The sequence below is a fragment of the Falco naumanni genome, chromosome 8 (genome assembly GCF_017639655.2).
Source record: "Falco naumanni isolate bFalNau1 chromosome 8, bFalNau1.pat, whole genome shotgun sequence".
In the NCBI taxonomy this organism is placed as follows: Eukaryota; Metazoa; Chordata; class Aves; order Falconiformes; family Falconidae; genus Falco; species Falco naumanni.
In genome coordinates, this window is record NC_054061.1 from 45,454,144 (window position 1) to 45,478,642 (window position 24,499).

The window sequence follows — 24,499 nt, forward strand, 5'->3', positions numbered from 1 at the left end:
TAACGTTCCCTTTTAGCAAGGATTAGCTTTAGAAAATCAGATAGTCAGTGCATGAACAAGTTACTGAAGGTCAAGCGGGGGTGAGCTTGAGGATGCCAGCTGCTCAAAAGCAATTGCTGAGGTGCACACTTTTAGCCCACAGAAGGCATGAGGTGTCTTTGGGTGGCTTACCCCTGAGAAAAGAGGAATGTGCATTTACTGTGGGGCTAAGGAATACACTTGGAGAGCTGCTGCAAAGCAGCTGGAGTATCAGACATGGCTCATACCTCATAGGAAATGGGTAGTTACTAACTTTGCTTTGAATTCTTAAGAATTTCTTCATATATGGAGAAAAATGTCCCTAGTGCATTGCTCCACATGATATTTGTAATGGTAATCTTTATACAGTTTAAACTGTGCTAGTTGAAACAAACAGTCCCTAGTGGGTTCAAAACATTTTACTAAAATGTTAATTACTAATTATTTTAAGTCAGTAATTATTCAAGAACAATCTCTGTTTAACTACGTATCTTAAATAATTACTTCCACATGTTAAAATCTCTACCAAACAAGCTGCTTTTGCTTGGGTACTACATAATGGTGCAAACAAGGTTGCTCATCACTGAGGCCTTTTGTTACTGGGGATACTTGCTTTTGAAACACAGGTGAGTGGTTCTTTCTCATTTCATCTGTTCCTTCAGTTTATCCCCACTTTAACATCAAAGATGTTTATATATTAGTGAATATTTTAATGGAAATCAGAAACCTGGAAACAGAGAAGCAGCAAGAAAGGAAAGCCATATGGATTAAATATCCTGTTTTTATGCAGACCTGTTTAGTAGGAAATATTGAATGGAACAGCAGCCAGAATTATTGCTGGAGGGGCATATATTTTAAAGATTTTTGTGAGAGACATCATAGATATAAAGGGAAGCAGTTTTCAAAGGCGACTCATGCCTTGGTATTTTAAGAATCTCTTGCAAGGACTGACTTGAGACGCCTGACTGTCTAGAAAGTGCTAAGCAGTCATCCACTGAAAATAAGACTTTCTCTTTTTTTTTTTAAAAAAAAAAAAAAGCTTCTCAGCTTGGGCTCCCAATTTCATCAATCCTTTCTTGCCAGTTTTAACCAAGGTATCAGTCTGCACTTATAGTGCATTTATTAAATCAGAAATCATCCTTGCCTAGGGTGAAGAAACCAACAAAACCCACATGGCAGTGTAGACTTGTGTCTTCCTGTCAGCTTTGCCTCCCAGGAAACTGGTACTTGTAAATCTGGCAGCTACAAAGGTAGCAGGGTAGCTCGTGGCTGTTCACAGAAATCGCACAGCCAGAGATGTCCAAGCTCTGTCAGCACTGTGTGACTGTGCGTTTGCTGCAGCTCCAGTTGTGCAGCTCAACAGCTCCTTTGCCTGCAGCATAGGACCCAAAGAGTGCTGCTCCTCCCGAATCAGTCAGTTGGTCCTTTCACCCACCCTTAGTAAAAGTCCTGTTCTCTGTCACCATCTCCACTCCAGTTACTCCAGGCAGACCTGATAGTAATGTTGACTGTGCTTATGTGGTGTCAGGCCTGCCCTATACCTCCCAGTATACCCCCAAGAAAGAAGGAGCAAGCAAAACTCCTGAAAAGTGCTTTGTAAAAGAAATCTAAATAAGCCATAAAATACTGTAATTAATGCAACATGGGGATGTTTGCCCTTCATCTCTTCCTGAAAACAAAATTAGTTTATTACAGGCATATTACACACCTGCCAGTCTGTTGGACAGTACGTAGCAGAGACAGTACCCTGGTGTATTGGTGGGGAGCCATGATCGTGTCTGGCAACTTCTTCACCATTTGGGAGGCTCTTGAATCCCCTCAGCATTTCACAGCCACTGCTAGGTTGGTTACAAGAGATGCAGCTGTAGCAGCAAGAAGGGTGTGAGGGCTGCTGAGAAGTTCTCCTGCCCTAAAGCTGCACCAGAGTTGTGCGTCCTGGTTGGTGTCAGGGTGAATATTGTGCTTTGCGCCCCTGGCACGGCACACTCCCTGACTGGGGGGGTTCATGCTCTTTCAGGACGTGTTCAGAGGGTCTGCTCAGCTGTGGCAGGTCCAGCAGCACCATGCATGTAGGGGGAGGACTGCTGCCTCCTCCAGCCCCCCTGTAAATGCAGGGGGGACCTGACTGGGTTTCCACACTGGGACTTTTATCAACAAGTGCAAGCAATGTGCAGCTGAATAGGCACCTGCTGCCATGCTGCTTGTATGCGCCCAGGTTGCCGCTCCATGGACGCTGGGCTGGGGGCCAAACTATAAGTACGTGGTGGATGCGACAGGCACTGTTGCAAAGAAAATCTGCATAGCTCATCCAACTGCCTGTTGCCTGAAATCACAGAGATGGACCAAAAAGTGACAGACAAAGCCTCCAGTTACAGCCAGATAGTGCAGCATTACAGTATAAGAGAGCTTGTCTCTTTTTTTGTTATGCATTTGACACTTTTTCATGCTGTTTGACATTTAAAAGAAAGAAATTGTCGTTCTTTTATAATGTGGAAATCACTTGGATCTTCCTGGGAGAGACACCTCAGCATTGTTCCTAATTGTTTTTGTGCTCCCGAATTAAAATGCACGTTTTAATTGCAGCATCTGTAATTTTAGCAGAAATGGTACAATTACAGGCACGATAGAGAGAGAATGTGCATCATCCCCTTATTATGTATCTACGTTTTGTTTCAACCTTTTGTCTCAACCTTGTCTGGGGTCTGTCAAACAGACTAACAGAGTCAGCGCTCTTTCAAGAAACATCTAACTGTGGCTTTTTCAATTATTATCCTACTTCATAGCTTCCTTTTGGGACTAAGGGGAAAGTAGAAAATACAGAAAAGTTTTAACTTCTTTCCGTGACTAGTGAGCACAGTGGGTGCTGGATGGAGAGCACTGGAACCAAAAGTTCAGTAAATGAGCCCAGGACAGAAGAGAACACTGGCATGAGCTTGGCTGCCAGTCGAGACACCCGGCTCTAGCCTCAGTCTTCCCTCCTTCCCCAGCTGCTGCTGAGGTGGCAAAGTGAGAGGTTTATCTGGAAAGTCTGTCTTCTGCAAGGGGGGAACCGCAGACAGAAACCCATTTTTGTTGGGCAGCTAAGTAACTTATTCACACATTAAAGAGTTTGGGTTACTGCCTGTAAAAGGGCATCTGTCTAATTACCCATTGCTAATGAGTCCAGCCTTCTCCTTCTGGCAAGATTTTCCTTCTTAGCTTGAGGAAAACTTTATTGTTCAGAATTAAGAATCTTGATGGTTATTGATTCTACTAATGTTGTGTAATGCTCTTATTGGGTACCAAAAGGTTTTACTGGAGGAGGAGTATGGGAGGAGACGGAGCTAAGGCTTGAGCCCTACGAGCTTATGTGACTCTTCCCACACTGACCTCTTCTTCAGTGGGAAGAACAAAAAAAAAAAACATTTACAAATTTAGTTGTCTCGTAGGATGCTGTGTTCAGAAAACAGCATCCCAATTTCTGTTGCTTGCAGTCTTTCTATTGAAAAAATCCTGCAAATAATTTTACGCAGTAGTAGTTGTATGTGAATGCAAATGCTGTGTTTTGTTTTTGTTTGTTTGTTGTTGTCGTTTTGTCTTCAGAAAAGGCCGTCTTTCAAGCAGATCATTTCAATCCTGGAATCTATGTCAAATGACAGCAGCCTTCCAGACCAGTGTAACTCATTCCTGCATAACAAGGCGGAGTGGAGGTAAGTTTCCTTCCTCCCAAGATGAAATGATGTGGTTTTCCTTTGAAATGGTGTGAGTCCATATTCTTTTCAGAAGGACATCAGACTGATGATGTGTTGGTAGAAAATATCTGCGCTTGAGGTATTTTTAGAATGCAGCTTACCTTGTTGTTTTTCAGGAATGCCCAGAATGTTGTGAAACTTGCATTAGGAGCCAATGCACTTAGCTGTACCCTATACTTATTATTCCACTGGTTTAGGTGTCATGATATTTATGGTTTTATGACTCGCATCTTAAAACCGATTACGTGTTTTCAGTCAGTCGTGTGAGGTCAAAACAACTCAGGTATATGTATGTTTGATGCAGTTTTCATAGAAAGTTTATAGGCATATGTTTATATTTAAAAAGAAATTAAAAGGAATGGTATTGTTTTTTCCAAATCAAGCCTCCATTTGTCTTTGCTTGTATGCATTCTGCCATTTTTTGTGCATACCCGCCTTTGCATTGGCTTTGTGTCCATGCATTCAGCTCACACACACACCCAGGCCAGCCCTGTTTTTGCACAGCGCACCCGCATCAATTGAGTGGATGATTTCACCGATTGCTGAGTGTAATTTTTATTCATAAGTGATTATAAACGGAGATGAGATTTGAGACAATTTGATTGCATAACGCAGTTTCACATGAAAAGTTTTGGCCTTTTTTCTGTACGTGCCAAAACTTCAAAACCCTGTTCCTGATGGGAAAGCTTGCAGCCTCGCAGCACATCTTTCTGTTTGCAAAAGAAAACTGAAAACAGATCTGCAGAGGCAGAAGATCTTTACCAGACGGTCGTGCCTCAGTCTATATTAAGAAGCGTTGGCGCAGCTCCAGGTGAGCTGGGAGCAGAAATAACGGGAAGATTCCCTGCCTGCAGGCAGCGCAGGGATCGAAGAAACCTGGAGCAGGGGCGGCTGGCGGACGGGGAAGAGCGCGGGGAAACGGGGCAGGTTTCAGATCCAGCGTCCCACGCATCCTCCGCAGGCTCCCACGGGAGAGCGAGGCGTGCTGCGCTAGCCGGGCGCCTGGAAAAAGTGAGCTGGCGGCGGGACGCCCCCGGTCACGTGGCGGGAGTATAAATAGCGGGTTGGGGCCGGGGGGGCCGGGGCTCCTGCCCTGACTCAGCAGCGCCGGCGGCAGCCCCCGCGGCCTCGGGCACCGGCACCGGCGGCGGCAGCGCGCCACCTCCTGGCGGCAGCGCCCGCCTGCGCCCGCCCGCGCCTGTGCCCGCCTGTGCCCGTGCTCGTGCCCGCCCGCGCCTGTGCCCGCCTGTGCCCGTGCCCGTGCCCGCCTGTGCCCGCCTGTGCCCGCCTGTGCCCGTGCCCGCCTGCGCCTGTGCCCGCCTGCGCCTGTGCCTGCCTGTGCCCGCCTGCGCCTGTGCCCGCCTGTGCCCGCCTGCGCCTGTGCCTGCCTGCACCTGTGCATGCCCGTGCCTGTGCCCACCTGTGCCCGCCTGTGCCTGTGCCCACCCGTGCCTGTGCCCGCCTGCCCCAGCCCACCTGCCCCTGCCTGCCCGCCCGCGCCTGCCTACACCTGTGCCTGCCTGCACCTGCGCCTGCCGGGGCCAGGCCGGGCCGGGACACGTTCCCTGCGGGCAGCGCTGCGCGGCTCCCCCCGAGCACCCCCTTGCCCATGCCCAGCTCTCAGTCGCATCGCGGGGATGTTATCCGTGGCGTTGCTTTTGTGGTGCTGGCAGTGTGCCCGCTTGCCGCCCAAATCCGTGTGCTCAGGCTTCGGACAGGTGACAGATATTTAAAGTGTAAAACCGCATCTCTTGGCCGCCGTTAGCTGTGCAGACTCTGCACGGTCGTATTGCGGTTTTGGCAGCAGGCAGAGTACAAGGAGGGCTAGAAGAAAAATATCCCCCAGTGAGGTATTTCTGATACACCCCTATATAGTAAAAATACTTTAAAAACTTAAATTCCTTCAGGAAAAACAAATAACTACTTAAATCTTGCCAATATAGCAGAACAAAAGCCGTGCTAGTTAACGTTTGGTAATGTTCAACTTCTGTCTTTCACTACATGGATTAATTTCTTGGAACGTGACGCGGGTAGGCCAAGTGTTTCCTGCAGATTTTATTTTGATGCACTGAAATTGCCCAGGTGAGGAATGGCTAACAAGGTGCCAGTAGAAAGCCAAGTAGAAAGAAAAAGGGTTTTGGCACTACCAAGGCACAGAAGAACTTCTTACCATGGAAACTTGTGTTAAAAGTAATTTGGCTGCTGCTTTTTTTTTTTTTTTTTTTTTTTTTAAGAATAAATGGCTTGGAAACAAGGAAATGTAAGAGAGAAAATAAAATGCATGAGAGGGCGTGATTTGGCCAAAACCAAAGATGATTTCTGAATTAAGTGAAAGTGAACACGCAAGCGCAGAAAGACCCAGAGCTGTGTGGGGTCTTGCTGGGGCGCAGGGGAAGGGCGGCACTCTCCTCTTACCTGGTTCTGGTAACGGCAGCCTTCCGTGATGCAAAAGCAATACCGGCATGGAGACACTCATGGTTAATGCAAATGAACAGAAAGTATGCACAAAATGTGCAGGTTAAAGTGGATTAGAGACTTGTATGCATGAAGTGATCCGAAGGGATAAGCTAAAACAGGCTAAAACCATTTCTAGTACAGTTGCACAGAAGTTTAGTGTGTGCTAACTTCTGCATTGAAAAATCTTTGCTTTTACTCATTGCTTTGTTTTTTTAATATTTTTGAGCTCATAGTGATTTGCAAAGAGATTGTTGAACCAGGAATAGGGAAAGAATGAGATGCGTTACCGAGAAATAGGGAATTTTAATGAAGCCCGGCTGTCAGAGCCCCGGAGAAGAGTGGGCTTGGGAAAAGCGAAGGTTATGCTTGTTCCTTTGAGGGACCTCCAAATTAGTGATCCAGATACTGCACTTTCACAGGGATACTGCACTTACCAAAGCAAATCAAAGCTCAGACAAGCTGGATTACATTTTTTCCCGCTATTAAGAAAGGCAAGGTGAGGTTCTTTTTGTATAGACACATGCAAAAAATGTATCTGTAATGGCAAGTAACCAGAGTCTTCAATGTCGCTGGCTGGCTGGCTGGCGTGAAAAGTGAGAGTGGGCCGAGTCTATACGTGACCGACAGAGGTGATAAGAAAAAGGACACTTTGACCTATCTGTAACATGGTTGCATTTGCAATGTTTACTGGTCTTGGTGTTTATATTAATAATAATTTTAATCTGCCTGTTCTTTCATTTCATTAAAATAATTCAGTATCTTATTTCCTAACTGTTCTACCCTTCATGTTTTTCTTATTTAATCCAAGAGGGCCGCTATCTTAATGATGAAGTTGCACAGGTCTGCCTTATGTTTAAGTTCATGTTCTGTGATCTTTTTGGAGTTCTTTCTCAGGTCTTTTTTATTACAGTAGGAAAAAATTACTGTTGAAGTAATGATGTTCCAATTCAGTGAGAGATCACATTTGTCTGCATTTAGTCAGATGTACTAACTGCATTTCTCCTTCCATCCTCTCCCCACGAATGCCTATTCTAATGATTAAAATAGTCTATTAGTGATACTTATATTAGTGTATCTGTAGCAATTCAAGTCATATAAACAAATGCCAGTCATTGTTTTTAATCTGTAACTGTTTATAGTTTCTAATAATACAGTAAACATTCCTCACTGTCACAGAATGAGATTATTCTAGAAAAGCCAGTAAGCTCAGATTGCAGAACAGAAGCAAACAAATCCACATGCCCTACCATGTATAATGTTTCAAGCTGCTTCATTTATGAAGTAAGACTCATTAACTGGGCAATGTACGTTAGCTTTCTATTTAATTACACTGTTTTATTATACAGTGGAATTATTTTTCAGAATGCAACCGTTTTCACAGACTGACCTTTTATTATAAGAGAAGTTTCTATCTGATGAAGAGAGGTAATTACAGCACAAAATAGACTTTTGATATATAGAAAGCTATCGTTACCAGGATGTTCCCAGTGCAGAATGTTATTTAAAAGATAACTTAATTTACATATTTTAAAAATTACGGAGTTGCATACAAGTAGCAGTGATGTTGAGAGACAAACTAAGAAAAGCAGCGCTTGCAACTATGCTCAAATTGTTCTGTAGTTCCCACTGTAGATTGTATAGCATATGTTGCACCCAACAGAAGGAGTTTACGGTAGAGAAATGAGTGTTTGGAGAGGAGTCACTTTCTGCCCTTCTGTCCAGTGGTTTTTAGTGTTGATCCTTTATTATCTCTTTAGGATGTGTGACCACTTTCTACCCAGCACAGATTTCAACCTTCACCTTTGCATGCCTAAATAAGAGAGAGAATTTTGCTTCAAATCTGAAGCATAATAATTGTGAGGGGCATTTGTTCTGACCACCACATTGAACAGCTCACTCAGCAGGATTTAAGTGTGATAAGTGCCCTTGCCCCAGGTGGCTGATTTTTGCAGCGGAATTAAGCGTGGTGGTAGAGTTTGCTAGTTATTCCAGCTCTGAATCCTTTCACTGTACTTGGTAAGCGTTGCGCTCTGACAGGGATGCCTTGTTAAAGTAGGAAATCTGTAAGATTTGACACACTTGAAATATTTACTTAAATAGGCTATTTGGGTATGCGTTTTCCCACACTGAGAGCCTGAACTCCTTTAGCTTGATACTGGAGAAGAACTTAATCATTCCATGCTATGAGAAATTTACAGGGAGACACAATTTTCTTCTCTTTTTCTCTCCTCCTTGCCCCCCCAATAGAAATGACAACTAACTTTGTTAGTCCTTTTAATTGTTTCAAAAAAAAAAAACCACATTAAAAAGCAGATTTTGTTTGCAGTGTGTTTACAAAGGGAAAATGTGAAAGTCTGAGCAGAAGATTTGGCATTGCAGAGTCCCAATAGCTGTCTTCAGAGCTCTCTTTAGGATCTCAGGCTCCTTAGGAGCTCGCTCTCTCTAGGAGGAAAAAGAAATGCTGTGACTCCCACAGTGTGAACAGGAAACAGTTGAAGTAATAGTCAAAACACAGGTGCCAGGCAGTGCACAGTCTCCCAGTCAGTCACAGAAATGGTCTGTTAAATGGAAATACAACCTCTGATACAAATTGGAGGTTTTTCTTTGGTGATCTTACAAGCAGAAAAATGTGGCTGAATTTAGTGACAGAATTGTTTTCCTGTGCCTCCTAATATATGCCCTGCATTTGTAGTGCAAAACTGATTAAACTCTTTTCCAAGAGCAGTTCAGTTCATGTGTTTGAAAGATGCTGTCCATCAGAAAGCATGTCAGAGCACTTTGTGAAGGGATGAGGTACATGCAGTGCAACCCAACAAAGACAGTGTCCAAAGCTTCTTAGAGTACTGCCTTCACTTCTGCCTTTCTCATTTTTCACACCTTTGCAGGTATGGTGAGAGGCAGAAGAAGGTAAACCAAAGCCTTTTGTTCCTAACTTGAAAAGCTTGTATTTTTAACCATTTTCAGGGCTGGGTCATATCATGGTTTATATTCTTTCTCTTATATTTTCACCCAGAGAAACAGGAAGTAAGTGGGAAAAACACCCCAGTGCTGCTTCTGTGTATCTTAAGTCCAAGTAATATTTATAGCAAAGTTATAAACCCAGGCAAATGGGCTTCTTAGACTGCCCATATTGTGTTGCTAATAATAGTCCCATTACCAGTTCTTAATGCAGTTTCTTTATGGTTAAGATTATGTTTCATGATGTTGAGGGAAAAGACGACATTTTAGTTTTTAAACTGTTGTTATATAAAATGTTATATGGCATTTTACTGTTTTAAATGTTATTCTTCTTCAACTGAAGGTATTACAGTTATTCTCAAGTATAAACATTGCCAGTTTTTCTTAAAGCTCTGAAAGGCTTTGCATTTGGTAATTAAATGAACTGCTTGAGTTGGTGTTGCACTTCTCAGCCTTTCACATTTAATGAACATTGAAGTGGGAATTATGAACAATTTATATGTGTCAGGAAAAGACAAGACGTAACAAATTGTCTCCATGCAGATGTGAAATTGAGGCAACCTTAGAGAGACTAAAGAAACTGGAGCGTGATCTGAGCTTCAAAGAGCAGGAGCTAAAGGAACGGGAGCGACGTTTGAGGATGTGGGAGCAGAAGTTGACTGAACAATCCAATACTCCCGTAAGTAGACAATAATTCAACCTTTCATCTTATTTCAGAAAGTATTTGGAGCTTTGTCTATGTAAATCTAAAGACACGCCAAGGAAATAGTGCCCCTGTTTTTTTATAGTTGTTCCTTTGGCCCAATTAAAGTCTGTTTTATTACATCACTGCAAATAACTATACTGTTTTTTAAAGTTTCATCTTAATACATTAGATATCATATACTGCTGACAGTTCGTATTGTGCCATGGGCACTTAAGCAGTTTCCCATTGATTTATTTGCAGTTCTCAGCTTTAAAAGTTTATTGCATTAAATAAATTCATTTTTCAACTAGAAAGCTGTTGACTTGAATGGATGTAGGATTCAGTCTTAAATGTAAGAATCATTTGTTTCTTGCAGAAGGTGGCTTGGGAAACCTATGTAATTTGAGGTTTTTTTATTGTTCTGTTCTTTCTCTTTGAGAAGCAGCAAATTTCTATTCTGTGGAAAAGGGGGTCAAAATCTGAAGTATTAATTTAGGGCTTTGTTCATAATTTTAGTTAACATACTTGTACTGGCCAGTTACCAGCTGTTAGGATTGCCACATTTCTATTAATAAATTGAACAAAACCCCTTTGTTGGATTACCTTGAATTTCTTAATGAAATTGTGATGTTCTTGACTACTGATTGGCAGAGGGAGGACCACAGGGTTAATGCATGGCTAGACATACTACAACAGAATTGTTTTTAAGAAAAATACTGCATTACCTACTTGTTTTTGAAGCACTCACCAAAACAAATACCAAATTAAGGTTGCAGTAGCATATATTGCTATATTATGCAGTATTCTCATGCACAATTTTATCCTACTTGTAACCTTGATTCCAACCAGACCCACTTACATAAAACTTGTTTTTAAGGCAGAGATTATTGCTGGTGTTTGAATGAAGTTGCATTCATGTTCCAGCTGTGAACATGCAGTAATGAAATCATGAAGAATGAATGTTTTCCTATGTGCAGATATTGTATGTTCTCAGTAGATATCTATATGCCTGCTTTAACGCTTGCAAACTTCCAGTAACTGAGCTGTGGGTCATCATCTATCCTGAGCACAGCATGAGACACAGCCTTAATGAGCAAATCTTTCCACGAGGAAGGCCCTAGGGGTTTTTATGCTGTACTTGCTTATGACTTAGACTTTTCACTTAGAGCTGGTATTGCTGAAAGAGTAAAGCATTGTGCTGAGGCCTGTTGTGCTGAGCATGAACTATCTTTCTGCGTAACATTAACCCAACTCTCCTATTGCATTTAAATGCAATTTCTTCTAATAGAGAAATACAGATTTGTTTTTTTCCATAGATCTTTAGTGAACTGTTACATGGAACAACTTTAAAAAAAAAAGCCCTTCTGTTTGAAAAAAAATTTGAAATACTAGCAAAATTTGGCTCATTCAAGCAGGATTGGTTGTAAATCATTTGCAAAATATCCCTGGGTATTCTGTTTGCAGGCTGCAATCCTTGGAATCAAGTGTCTACCTCCCTACCTCCCTCGGTTCAGGGTATGTCTTCAGCAGTATCAAACTGGAGGATTGCAACAGGGAGGTGCACTGCTCGATTTTTAAGCTATCTTGGCTGTAAAAGCAGTAGTAAAGATATTGCAACCAGAGCTAATAACACAGCTTAGGGTGCCCACTAGGCTTATATCTCGTTCTTAACCAACACTAGGCCTTGTTGTGCCTTAGCTGGTACTGTCATCCCCGCTCTGCTCTCTGTGGTCACTTAGTTTTGCTCTGCAGTGAAGACCAGAGGCCAACAGATACTGCTAAAGCGGTGTGCAGGAGGAGAAACTCCAACCAAGTGAAAGGAGAACAGGGAAGCTGTCTCTTCCACTTGATTCTCCAGTGTTTCAGGGTTGGTAGAAGCTTCGTCCTGCCATCCTGCACGGTAGGTAGCTATTAGTGGCAGGCTGTTCCTACTCCAAAGAATAAGGTATAGCTTTACATACATCAGCATGAGAGAAGGATGAGGCCAATCTTCAGAAACACTTCTGTGAAAGTAGTTTTCTCCCTGCTCTTGTTTTGACCCCATTTCTGCTGTGTCTTACACAACAGACACCTTTGAGTCTGATCTCTGCAAATTCCCTTTGTGCAGATCTCCAAGAGCCTCTTGCACAAGGGAATCAGGAGCCTTTTGGAGGAGTAAAATTTATCCACAGCTGCAGTGAAATGGGAGACTTCTTTTGAAAGACCTGACTTTAAGAAGGGAGTGTATGTAGCTAAGCTGAAGCTCATATTTAGAGGAAGACAGTGAGCAAGACATAAAATCCAGACGCTCACCTCTGGTGCCATGCACCTGCAGGTGGTCATTTAAGAAGAACAGTGGCTTGCACAGAGACTGGGGATCCCAGCCATCTATAAGGATCTTTTCATGATAGTTATCATATGCAGCGTGACACCTTTTTGCAAAGAGTTCCAAAGTTCTCCAGATAACAAGATGGCAAAGTACAAAGTAAGGTGATTACAACTCATTAAATGAGCCACAGTTACAGCCCGTTCACAGCTAACCCGCTGCCAGGCATTGGACAAACACCCAGCAATGTATTTTAGTGGAAAGCTGTTTTGCAGCTGCTTTGATTCTTGTAGGGAATTCTTCCCATATGTCAGGGGATGCTTTTCCATGATCTAAAGTGGCTAAAACTCCGGTAGCTGACAGAAGAACTACCTTGGAAGTGAGTCATGTGTGCTGAGCATCTTGTTTCTGTGGCTAGATCTCTTCATCCGTAGGAGCTTTTGGTGTCCTTGATCTGAGTAGCGCTCTGGTGATGGTGTAATTGTTTTTTCCTATAAAGCCAGGTGTACAGAAGCTTAGCTGCAGGTTCTTTCATCACTTAGCCATAGGACGCATGAAAAGTACGGCACCCCATCTCTCCAGCTTCTTAATTTTTTGTTTCTTAAACCATGCTCACTAACTTCTGTTAACCACAACACGAAGAGGAAGCCAGCGTAAGCAGGGAAAACTCAAGAGTGACAAAATATAGATACTGTCCTTTTTAATGATAGACAATTTGTCAGTATCAGTGGTTTTGCTGAGAAATGGTCACTCTGTGGGCAGCCTGGCTATGTAGCCTCCTGTGTTACAGACCAGGGCATCACCACAATGACCCTTGTAACTCTGTGTGACCCAAGTGCCATTGATTCTTCAGTTAGGTTTCTGATTAGGTTAAAAAAGATGTGGAAAATCATGAATTTGGGACAGGTAGTTTTGCAGACAGCTGTGGAAAGAAAGGCCAGTTGAGGTGTTCACACACAGCTCCTTTGCTGTTGCTTTAGTAGGTAGCTTAATTTAGGATGAAACTCCTGAGTTTTTACTCCCTGCGGAGAACAGGCAAGTGTGTCACAGAGGTTACTAGCCCGGCCACTCTGAAGAGGCGTTAGTCATTATTTATCTGGAAAGGCACGCTTCATTTGTTATTACAAATCGACTGGCTCAGCAAAATACCATTATCTGTAGGTAAAGATTAAATCAGTAGGGATTTAATATGATGTACAACCAAATAGCAGGTATCGATTGATATCACTTAAAAAAAAAGTAAAAAGAAAAAAAAGAAAGAGCAACCAAGCTGAAGCAGCTGACCAGCCAACCAAACCAGCCCCTCTTCCCCTGCCTGCTCCTCCCTGGGACATCTTCCAGAAGCAAGGTGCTGGTGCAAGCTGGAGGCCCGTCCCCGTGTCCTTTGCATTGGCGAGAGGCTGGGTTCTGATTGTGGCCATCACAGGGTGACCCCTTCCTCTCCTTTTGAGCATACACTCAGAACCAGTCTTTGCACAAGTAATACTGCTGCTGTTATTTCTGATGTTTAGAGGGCTGCTACTTCTGCACCAAACCTTGGGAGCTTGTTTGGGTTCTCTGATCTTAACGCAATTTATTCTTCAATCCTGAAAGGTTCAATTAAGCAACTCACTCAGACTTCTGTTGTACCGCATTGCCTTGGGAGCCAGTCCGCCTGGCTGGGAAATGTCACATTCTGTTTTATGTTATACAAAATAGAAGGATTGAAGAGTTTGAACCTTCTTTTGTCATGAAAGCTCTGCTACCATGTCTTGCCATGCGACTCAGTGATTTTGCACTTTCGTTTAAGAACAATGACCCCAGAATGAAGCTGTCTGGTTTAATGAATTCTTACTTGATCTCCGTGTTTAGATTCACTAATCGTCGTGCTTTCTGTTGATTGCCAACTAATCTGGTGGTGTCTTTTTCCTTGATTTTTAAATTGGTTCTAACTTTCACTTTTGCTCTGTCCTTTCCTCCTTTAAATAGTTTCTCTTACCTCTTGCTGCAAGAATGTCTGAGGAGTCTTACTTTGAATCTAAAACAGAGGAGTCAAACAGTGCAGAGATGTCATGTCAGATCACAGCAACAAGTAACGGGGAGGTAGCTGGCATGAACCAAAGTCTGAAGGCCTTGATGATGACGGGCTTTGGGGATATCTTCTCTCTGAACCAAGCAGGATCTGTCCTGCATTCTGGAATGCAGATAAACATGCAAGCCAAAAAGAATTCTTCTAAAACCACCTCTATGAGAAAAGGGAAGAAAATCAACATGGCTTTGGGTTTCAGTGAATTCAACTGGTCAGATGACGATGATGATGATGATGATGATTTTGATGACACAGATGATAGCAGTGAATGAAATCAGTTATAGAATTAACCCTGAAATTGATTTTAGCAAAGCAAAACAATAAAGTTTTAGAACAAGAATCCTGTCAGTTTGGTCTGTTTAAATCCTGTAAAAGAAAAAAAAAAAAAAAAGTGAGAAGTTTTCCAGACTGAGTATGTTTGTGTGTAGAAAGACATGTTATTTTTGTTTAGATTGTGCTGACTTATTTCTGCGTTGATTAAATTTGAACTAAACTTTCCAAACTAAGTGAGATATTCTTTTAAGAACCGTGATTATATCTTTAATTCTTGATGCCTGATTACAGAAACTATGGCCAGATAAACTTAAGATCTGGAAACATTGGGGGAAACTTCAATGCCTTTAATGCCATTAATGTACTTCGGATTTTTCTTTTGTGTTGTCATTTCCCTTACCCCTTTCATTGTCAATCGTGAATATACTTGTACTTCCAGATTTGCTGTTCTCTACAATCCATTCTTTCTTACTGATGCAGTGGAGGGGTTTGCTGTGTTTCTAGTTTAAAGCCTTTTTCAAGGCAGCATTGTGGGAAGTCACAAATGCGTTTCTAGGAAGAGAGAAGCTTGGTTGAGGGGAAGGGAGGGGTTAGTTAAATACACAGTTTTAAAACTGAATAGCAGCAGAATCAGATAATCCCTATTAGTAGATGATTTGTAAAACTGATCTTTTTTTCCTCTCATGTGTGTGCATGCATATATAATTCCCTCTAGCAAAGTGAACTGCAATCGGACCTCTGCATCTATTACCAGATATTGTGATCTGGAAGCTAATTTTCAGTTATGCTGATGTAAATCCAGGAAGCCTCACTAACTTTGATCGACTTATTCTTGTACCTGAGATTAAAAATCGGTGTTAGTAAACGTTGATTCTGCAAGATTGCTAAGCTGTGGGTGCTGCCCTTATGAAAGGACAAAGAGAAGCCACTATGACATTTCAGCTTGGACCCCACTACTGTGGCTTATGTGAAATTTTCCATGATGATGGTAACGTGAGGAATATTTACGAGTCTTTGCGTACTTGTTTTTTGCAGCTAAATCACACTTTAAAAGTATTGCCACTGCTATTATGACTTACCATAAAACTCAGTGTGTAACAATCTGCTGCAATAATTGCCTGCCAGGCACTTAGGTTGAGAGCAGTGAGTACGTTTCTCCTGATGACCCCTTTAGTGGTGATGCAGAAGGAGGGAGGGAAACCAGTGCAAACACAAATGCAGGTTAGAAAGGAAGATTCTGTAAAATATTTGCCCAAGGAAGAAGGGCAGCTTTTCAAAAGAAAAATGTTACTGTCTAGTTCAGCTGTAGTGGGAATAAGCTATCAAAATTCCATTCTCAATTACTAGAGGGGTTTCTTTTATGAAAACTTCTGTTTTTGAGTGGCTTCTTTAATTATAGGCTTGCCTGTTACACAGCTCTAACCTACATATTATGGTGAGTGCTTTTGTAGATAGCTTGGAGAGAAATAGATACATTAGATAACAGCAGGCCTGAAATCATTACATGTTCAAGCAACAAAAGAGAAAGTTCTTTGAAGGAGCTTTTTTAGAGTGCGGATGGGCACCTCTTCGAGTTGTGAGAGAGAATTGGTTTATCCTTGAGCATCAGCACTGGTCTGGTAACCTGCAAGGCAGCGAGCGCTGTTCTTCAAGCTAGCCTACACCACTCAGTTTGCACAGGATTAGACCCTCCAAGATGCTTAATTTCTGTAGGATGTCATTCCACATTCCACCTTCTTACTAACAGTTGCAAATCCATTGGCTTGAAGTTAACCCTTTTGTATCAGGAAGCTTTTCTCATGCCGGAATTGTAATTTAAATGATACAATAAATTTACAGAGTATCCCAAGGAGGAACTTGCTCCTTCCACACAGGTAGGGATTGCTTCTTAGGTCCACCAAAGCAACCTGATCTTAGGGAGAAAAAGGGACATTGAAGGGCAAATAATTAAATGGAAGTAAGAGCAAATAGGCTGCTTCCAGTGCAGATTTGTACTATTTTTGTAAGTCTACTTCTGCTAACACCCACAGCAATGATGCTATTTTTGTAACTGCACCCAGGAAAAATTGATGGATTTGTGTAATCTAATATGTGCACTTTAGATCTTAAGATGTGTGTCATTGTGCATAAATTACTGTACCACATGAGCAGTGTAGGGTTGTACAGCTTTAACTGAAAATGAAATTTGGTTCATTACATTAAGTAGTCAAAAAAACCCCAAAAATCTGTCCCTAGCACTGACGTTTTGCACTTTTTTAGCATCTGGCAATCTCAGAGCACTTTATGGACGTTTATATTTGCATAAGTTTTAACTGAATTTATAAATCCTCTCCTTAATCTTTACAGAAGTAAAAATAGTCCTTAAGTAATATGACACAGGGTTTCATAGTTGCAAAATCACAAGATTTAAGTCTGTCGAAAAGGTTTTGTGTTTACTCAGACATGTAACTTATTTCAGCAAAATACCATCAGAATTTGGTAGCATGCTCATAGGAATTTCCTCTATCTCCTTAGTTCTAGTACTTGTTGATAAATCAAAGCTGGATTTTTTTTCCCTCTTCCCCTTTCTATCCCCATACATTATATTTGTCAAAGCAAATTAAGCTATATTAAGGGAAAATTTAAACTTTTGTAAAACTTACCTGTCTGTTCAAAGTAGCAAAGGTGGTCCCTGAATCGTAGAGGTGATAACATATGACAAACTCTTCTGATGCAGTTCCCTTGAGATAGTCTTGTATTTAGGATATTGGCTATGCTTGCTAAAAATATTGATTGCATTTTTACTTTCCTGTGATGCCTTTTATACCAGATGCCAAAAATCGTATGTGAGAACCAAGTAGTGTTGCTTCTGCCTCTGATATGCTTCTCACTAGATAAAGGTTTTGAAAGTGGCTCTGGCGGGCAGGTATGTTGGTTGGAGGAGGTCAGAGTATTTCATCTTCCACGCCTGATTTCCCTCAGCAGCGCAACCCAGTCTGTCTTGTACCTGTATCAGCACCAGGGTATATAGGTCTCCACAACAGTCCATAGCCACATAGTCCATCAGCTTATGAAAGCATTAACCAAATGCAAAAGGTGTTTCTCTGGCTGCTCTGGGCTGTGAGCAAAGCCACCAAAAGCCTTCCTGTGCCTCATATACCTCTCGGCTCACTAGTCCCCACGAGGCTTTTTGGGACCTTCCATAAAGCCCTGGAGGTATCTACGGTAAAATAATATTGCTGTATTTGCCAGAGGGGGAGAGCCAGGCCTGAACTTTGTGTTTTTACCGGGCTGTTGTATTGCCAGCGTTGTCTTAGATGGGTGCATGGCCTGAGAGAGGAATGGTGAGGGCTGGCTTTTGCCTTGTTCAAAGATACAGGGTGACTGGGACCAAGGCAGGATGTCCAACTCCCGATTCCCTTTCTTTTCCTTCAGCAGTGGGGAAAAAATGTAAGAGGGAATTAATGGAGGAAAACTTTTGATCTAGTCGTTTTTTGTGGCGATCACACCCCTAATTCCTTGGAGTAGCAAGTGTCCTAAGGCATGGTGTGTAGGTGTGCTGTACTCCCAGCTGGCTGTGTGCTGCCTGATGTGGTGCTTGTCCCCTCTAGGTGGGAAGGGCTTCCAGGAGGTGAGGTCTGGCACAGCTCCTTGGCACGCAGACATGTTCAGGACTGGTCATTTGTTTATCGTTCCAAAGGTTTTGTTAGATGTTGATTCCCTTTTCTTCTGGGTTTTAAAGCGGTTGTTCTGAGTTAACTATTTGATGCAATGACAATTTATATTGCTATCAGCAGTAACAGTAAATCTGTAGTGTGCATATAGCTGTTAAGTATTCAGCAGCGTTACTGTGTCTTTAGTACTGTAGTTCCTTTTTCTGTAATCAGGCAGCTTTTACAGGTTTTTAATAAGACCTCTAACTTGACAGAGGTTTTAACTACAGTCCTAGGTAGAATGATCAGGTAGAAAACTGAGTTCATTTAGTAATTTTCACAGCCCTTAAAATGCACTGGTAGGAATCTGGAGGAGAGACATTTCCCTTTCCCCCCAGACTTCGACTTTGTGTACACTGTAAAATCTACACAGAGATTTCTGATGTGTGAAGATTTAATTTTAAAACTATAGAACCAACAACCTTCTTTAAACATTTTATATTGTGTGCTAAATATTCATATGCCTTTTAAAGTCAGATATAGTCCACTGCATTTCTTGCTTTTGCACTACTCAAGAGGTTTTGTACGGAATACTAGGAGTCAATGCTACTTACACTTCAAGTGTGAACCGATAAAATTTGAATAGAAAATACTTTCACGGTGTTAGAAAACTTCATTTTCCCTTCTGAAAAAACAAAGTTGAGTGCAACGCCTGTGCCAAAACTCTTGTGCTGTAAACTGAATTTATCATTTGTGTGGAACATGCAATGTTACACTTCTGTGTGGTAAAACCTTGCAGCGTCAGTTACTCTCTTTATTGCACTTGACATATGATGTCTTGTTTTGATCACGCTGTGGATTTGATTTTTCCAGTGTAAAACCAAAGCAAACAAACAAAAAGAAACCATGCAATGTATTCAATTTCCTCAATTGGTGTCATAAACTTCCTTTTGATGTGAACTTTTTCCTTTGCTTCTCTTTGTTCCAAACTTCTATTTTGCAATAAACATTTTGACAGTAAATTTTATGCATCTGTGTCCCTGTGTAAAATGCTGGTGTTTCAAGAGGTTCCTTATTGTCTGCTGGTTTAAGTCACTTTTGCATTATTCACTGTGTGACATTTCTCCTTTATTCTCCCATCTTTTTTTTTTTTAAATTGAAAAATTCAGAATGTATTCTGCCACTAGTTATATTTAAACATGGGAAAAGCTGGAAAAAATCCATTGTGCAACTAAAAACACAGTATTGCACTTCTGCAGTAAATGATTCAGTTGTACAAATTATTGTACCAGGCTCCTCCCGCAGCACCAGCCGGCACGTACAAGAGGTACGGCCCACCGCCTTCCGAAGGATGTTTACGATTGCCGCTTGCCCTCCCTCACATTCAGGTGTTGCCCCCAGCACTACTTTTGCCCCACAGTGTCCTGCCCAGGCTGCGGGTAGCTGTTACCATAGGGAATGCTGGACTAAGAGCAGGTAGTATGGTGCAGTAGAGAGAAAGGGTCAGGGAGGTCTCCTTTTCTCTGGCATGCATCTTCCCTTCTGCCGCTTCACCCCAATGCCTCTGGCCCTGTCCCCTTCAGGGACACAGTGGGCAAAAGGATGGGTTTGAGGGTCTGCTAGGTCCTCCTCACAGAGTTGGGTTCAGCTGGTCTCATGGACAGTTTGTGCCCAGCAAGGTTTGGCTAAGACATGGATGGGGGAGGAGGAAGAGGATCTGAAGAGTCCGCAAAGTGGGGTGGGCAGCAAAAAGTCATAGATATGGAGGCAGAAGTCAAGGGGTGTTGGGCAGTCACAAGTCCTTCGGTGGGAGTTTCACGTGGATGCTGCAAAGGGTGCTTCACAGCGGTGGCTGAAAGTTGTGGGCAGGTTATGCTGGACCCTGGTCTCCTGGCTCCGGGGGGGCACGCTTGGCCTGTGGGTGGGGGCTGGAGGGGTCATAGGTGGCAGGGCTCTCCGGACGAGGTAACAAAGCCTTGGAGGCTGGTGGGTAACCGAGCTGAGTGTCTCATCAGTCAATGTGGTGTACATGGAATAAGTTTGCAACTGTGTCATGGTATTGAGCCTTTGGGAGATGCTGATGGTTCGAATACATACGTACCAATTCATGTTACCCCTCTAGCCGGATAAAACTGCCAAGAAGGTGAAGCTTGGGATACCATGTGCTTGAATGAGTGAAATGGCAATCGGTATTATAGTGACATCTTCTCCTATGTCAGTTTTCAAATCATCCCAGAATTTCACCTAACGCAGCCGTTCTCCTGTCCATCCACTGTGGTTTCCTTGTGCTTCAAGCTGGAGTACCACAAAGTGTGCCCGGCGGGGGCTGCAGCACGGGAGGGGGCTGGGAAGCGCTGCACTCCTGCAGCCTCACAGGAGCGGTTGCGAAGCGTTGACAGAAACCAAAAGAGCCTTGTCTGTACAGGAAGACTAGCCACAGTGGCCCAAATCCAAAATCTGCTTTCCCTGCCGTCTCGTGATGGTTTTCCTTCCTTCTGCAGAAAATACCCATCATTCGGGAGAGAGTCATAATGACAGCGTTATTTTTATTGCAGAAATCAGGTGGTACCAAAGCTGTTGCAAAAGCAAAAGCCTTTGCATAGTGTCAGAGCTAAGAGGAGAGGCAGCTAAAGCATCCCGCTCCGTGGGATGGTTGACTTTTTCTTCCTAAATTGTTTCTATTGGAGATCTGCTGATAATTTTGCCTACGTAAAGTGATGGGATCGATTTAGCACCGTGCTGTTGGAGCCAGCCCATAGTCAGTGCGAGTCCAAGGGTTTAGTATGTCAGGGTGAGAGTCGCAGCCTAAAACCTTGCCCTTTGCTGGGGAAAAGGAACCAAATAAAACCAGCCACCAGAGTAAAATTTGGGTGGAGGGGGGGAGAAAAATGGTCAGACGGTTTTCTTTTCAATTCATATCTCTCACACAGTTGCTGCCCTCCTTTGATATTTGTGCATGGACCGAAGATGATGTGGTGAGTACTTCGTGTTCATGCGGCCAGCGCTGCACTGCTGGAGCTCCAGCAAGTCACGGTGGGTTTGGAGGGAGGGAAAGCTGCATCAGAACATCTGGGTGAGATTTTACTGCTGTTTGTTTGGTGAAACGTGTACCAAAAAAGGTTTTTAAGTGACCGGGAGTAAATTAAGGACTCAAGTGATCTTCATAAAACCACCACATTCTCCAATGTCCAGAAAACAGCGGGAGCTGGGAGCTGACACCTCTCTAAGCAAGACCTGTCCTGGACAGGACAAAATGGGTTCAAAGGTTTTGTCCCACTGTGTGCCACCAGAACGGCAATGAACTCTGAAAGAAAATTAAGGGTTTTTTAAGGGGTGTGGAAAATCCCTTTCATATAAAATAATGGCATTGAGTCTTTTTTACCTTTTTATTCAGTTAAAAGGCTAAACAAGAAACATCAGTGATTTATCTCTAGCAGTCATGTGTCATAGTGGTTTTAATGTCCCACCTAGCACCCTCCTTGTGTCGTGTGTCACGGGGTTGTTCGGCTAACGTTTGCTGAAGGACTGTCTGGAAAGCCAGTGCAAAAGTCAGAACAGCCCTGGCTCCCTAACTTCAGCCCTTTCAGCGTGTGACAGATGGCTGAGCTTCTGCTCTGGTCATTTCTGGTGTTCTTCATAACGGTAAACTGAGGAAGGTGGCTGTAAAATAGAAGGCAGTTTTAAAAAGCTGGGTAAAAGTAATCACCTTCTTTGGTGATTCTTGAGTCCTTTAACCCGAAGTGAGAAATATTTTTAAGTTTTGTTTTTAAAAAAATGATTACTTGTGAACTCCAAATAACTGAAATACAGATTTTGATAGCGTGAACTTCAAGACTGATTCCTCTTTTTTGCAGTTTTTCTGGATGCAACAACTTACTAGAAAAGGTAAAAGCTGTTCATAAGTACCTTCATAATTCACATTTATGAATATACATACATTTGCTCATCTTTCTCCCTTCACTAAAGCACCCTATGGATTTCTAAATAACCTCTCTTATCTTAAGGCGATGCCTCTGGTGAAATGAGTGTGTATGCTAGCTTGTTTAAGGAACATCATATCACTGGGAAACGATTGCTTCTTCTGGAAGAAGAGGATTTAAAAGACATGGGAATTGTTGCCAGAGGACACATCATCCATTTGAAGGTATTTACCAGCATGTGTTTAATGTTGCAATAGGTCACAGTGTGAATATCAAGAAGGAGTCTATGGGTATTCAGTAGTATTAATAAGCAAAAAAAGTTACGAAGTTGAATAGAGAACATATTTGGTATAAACCACCCACCACCACCACCGCTACCCTGTCCTGAGTTACTGGTTTGTATGGATCTAGAACCAAAAGCAACCTGAGCATTGTATGAGGTATGGAACTGTGCTGTGGTCTTTATACTCCTCTGCAGGTCTTGGTTTTCCTGTGGGCTGGACTGTCAGTACTGCTGCAGCTTTGCCTAGGACAGCCATTCTCCTGTCAGAAAGCTTTGGGTATCTTCAGAGGGAGTTCTGCCCAAAGATTTCTATTCAGCTGAGGGAGAGCAGATACGAAAACAGTTATTTGAACTGAAATCTCTGGGGTTCTTAACTTTCACATCTCATCTATATCTTAAAACATACTTTAACAGAACCCCATTAAACAACTTGAAAGCTGGTTGATGGCCAGGTTGCTTTGTTTTAAAAGCTTTGTTTCATGGTGGTTTAAATATCTGATGTTTGTAATGAGTTAAGAAAACATCGTGGCCTGGAAAATATGATCACAGCAGCAGTAATAGTATTAATACTGTAGCCACAGGAGAGAGTTCAGTTTCCTGGCAGTCAGCTTTGGAAAAGGATTTCTCTAGAAGCAGCATCTATAAATCTGTTTGGTCTCAATGATTTTATACCACAATTTACTAGTAAAGAGATACTTGTATCCTAATTGCTAGTCCTGCAAATTTAGCTTCATAAGTCACACAGCTTTATTCCCCTTCTGCTCATCAGCCATTTTTTCCATGCCACACACCGTTACTGATATATTTAATTTACATTTCCTACAGGGAAAAGTATTGAAACTTAATAAAGTCAATAATGCCCAAAATGAAATATTTCAGCTTCCTGGGTTGATTGAGCATAAATAAAAACAACCAAAACAACCCCCCAAACATCTCTTTCTCTGATTAAGCAGATCTGATTCTGAATGCGAAATGGGGCCGATCTACCGTGGCGGTTTCCAGAACAGGGCTGTATTTTAAACTCCTCTCACATACCCTAATGTATCCACAACAGAAAACAGTGCACACAGAGTTGCACTGGTTTTCATGCTGGTATTTGCAGTATGAGATACTGAATAACCCTCATCTGATTTTGTTGGGTGTTTGTTTTTTTTTTTTTCTAGACTGCTATTGAGAAGTTAACCCATGACTACCTAAATCTGTTTCATTTTCCACCATTAATTAAGGCAAGTCTTGTTATCTACATAAGAAGTGCTTCTCGTGTTGGTATGAATACTTTACTGTTCTCACGTCTCAGCATTCCTGCCATTTGCAGGGGTGTGATCCTGCAGAGGGTTGTGACAGATGTGGAGGGTCAACAGCAGCAATGGGTCACATCACAACAAGTAATAGAATAATAGAAGTTTTTCAAGGAGGCTGTAAGATTTTATCATGGAACCAGTAGTATTAAATTGAAAGACTACTGGTTGAGATTCCTGTGCTGTCGTTGATCAGAAATTACTCTTAAGAGCCCTTCCTCCAAACTGGTGCCACCAGCTGCTCACCACTGAAGAGCAGCAGGCCCCTGGCTTAGGACGAGCCCATCATTCCTTAGGTAGGTAATGTTACAGGAGAGAAGAATGATTTAAGATGTCTGGTCACCCTTGTGTTAACCTGTTGGCTTTCTGGTATCAGTAACAAGAGCCTTGCAAAAGGGAGAGAGTGTCTGGGAACCTTGTGGTTGCCAGAGCGGATATTGCCTGATTTAATCTCATGAGCTAATCAAGCAGTTCTAGACCCCAAAGCCTGAAGTAGCTGTTTTAGTCATAATTTATTGCGCAGCTATAGAGGGAAATCCACTTCAAGTGAATTTACATACAGCGAAACACTGTTCCCTGAAGGGGAAAATGAAAGTCAGGGCTTCACCGCCGTGCCGGCTGCAATTCCAATGGCAGTGGCTGCCATGATGCTCACAGCAGCCCCGTGCCGTGCCGGTGCGGCTCGCCCAGGAGCAGGCATCATGCAGCATCTCCCCACTGCGTGCCATGAACCCATGCAGAAGCCCTGGCCCCCCTTGGAGCGGCGCGGTCGGGGCAGAGGGATGGCCCCCTCTCTGCTGCCTGCCAGACTGGCAGCGCCCGAAAGGCAAAACCTTTCTGCCACTGAAGGCCTTGCCTCTGTCTCCCAGGG

General features: G+C 42.7%; 1 protein-coding gene across 6 annotated transcripts in view; it reads left to right on the top strand.

The window, feature by feature from the left end:
- The window catches only part of MAP3K20 (mitogen-activated protein kinase kinase kinase 20), a 92,175-nt gene that overhangs the window by 49,078 nt on the left and 18,598 nt on the right, over nucleotides 1–24,499 (top strand). For 4 of the 6 annotated variants that reach the window (XM_040602586.1, XM_040602587.1, XM_040602584.1 and 1 more), the window contains 6 exons: nucleotides 3,601–3,707; nucleotides 9,708–9,843; nucleotides 21,058–21,102; nucleotides 21,982–22,012; nucleotides 22,132–22,271; nucleotides 23,494–23,556. In XM_040602586.1, the coding sequence (XP_040458520.1) occupies nucleotides 3,601–3,707; nucleotides 9,708–9,843; nucleotides 21,058–21,102; nucleotides 21,982–22,012; nucleotides 22,132–22,271; nucleotides 23,494–23,556 (522 nt within the window). Of the gene's footprint in view, nucleotides 1–3,600; nucleotides 3,708–9,707; nucleotides 9,844–14,122; nucleotides 19,150–21,057; nucleotides 21,103–21,981; nucleotides 22,013–22,131; nucleotides 22,272–23,493; nucleotides 23,557–24,499 lie in introns of those variants that run through there. The other 2 variants (XM_040602589.1, XM_040602588.1) reach the window with 1 other exon arrangement.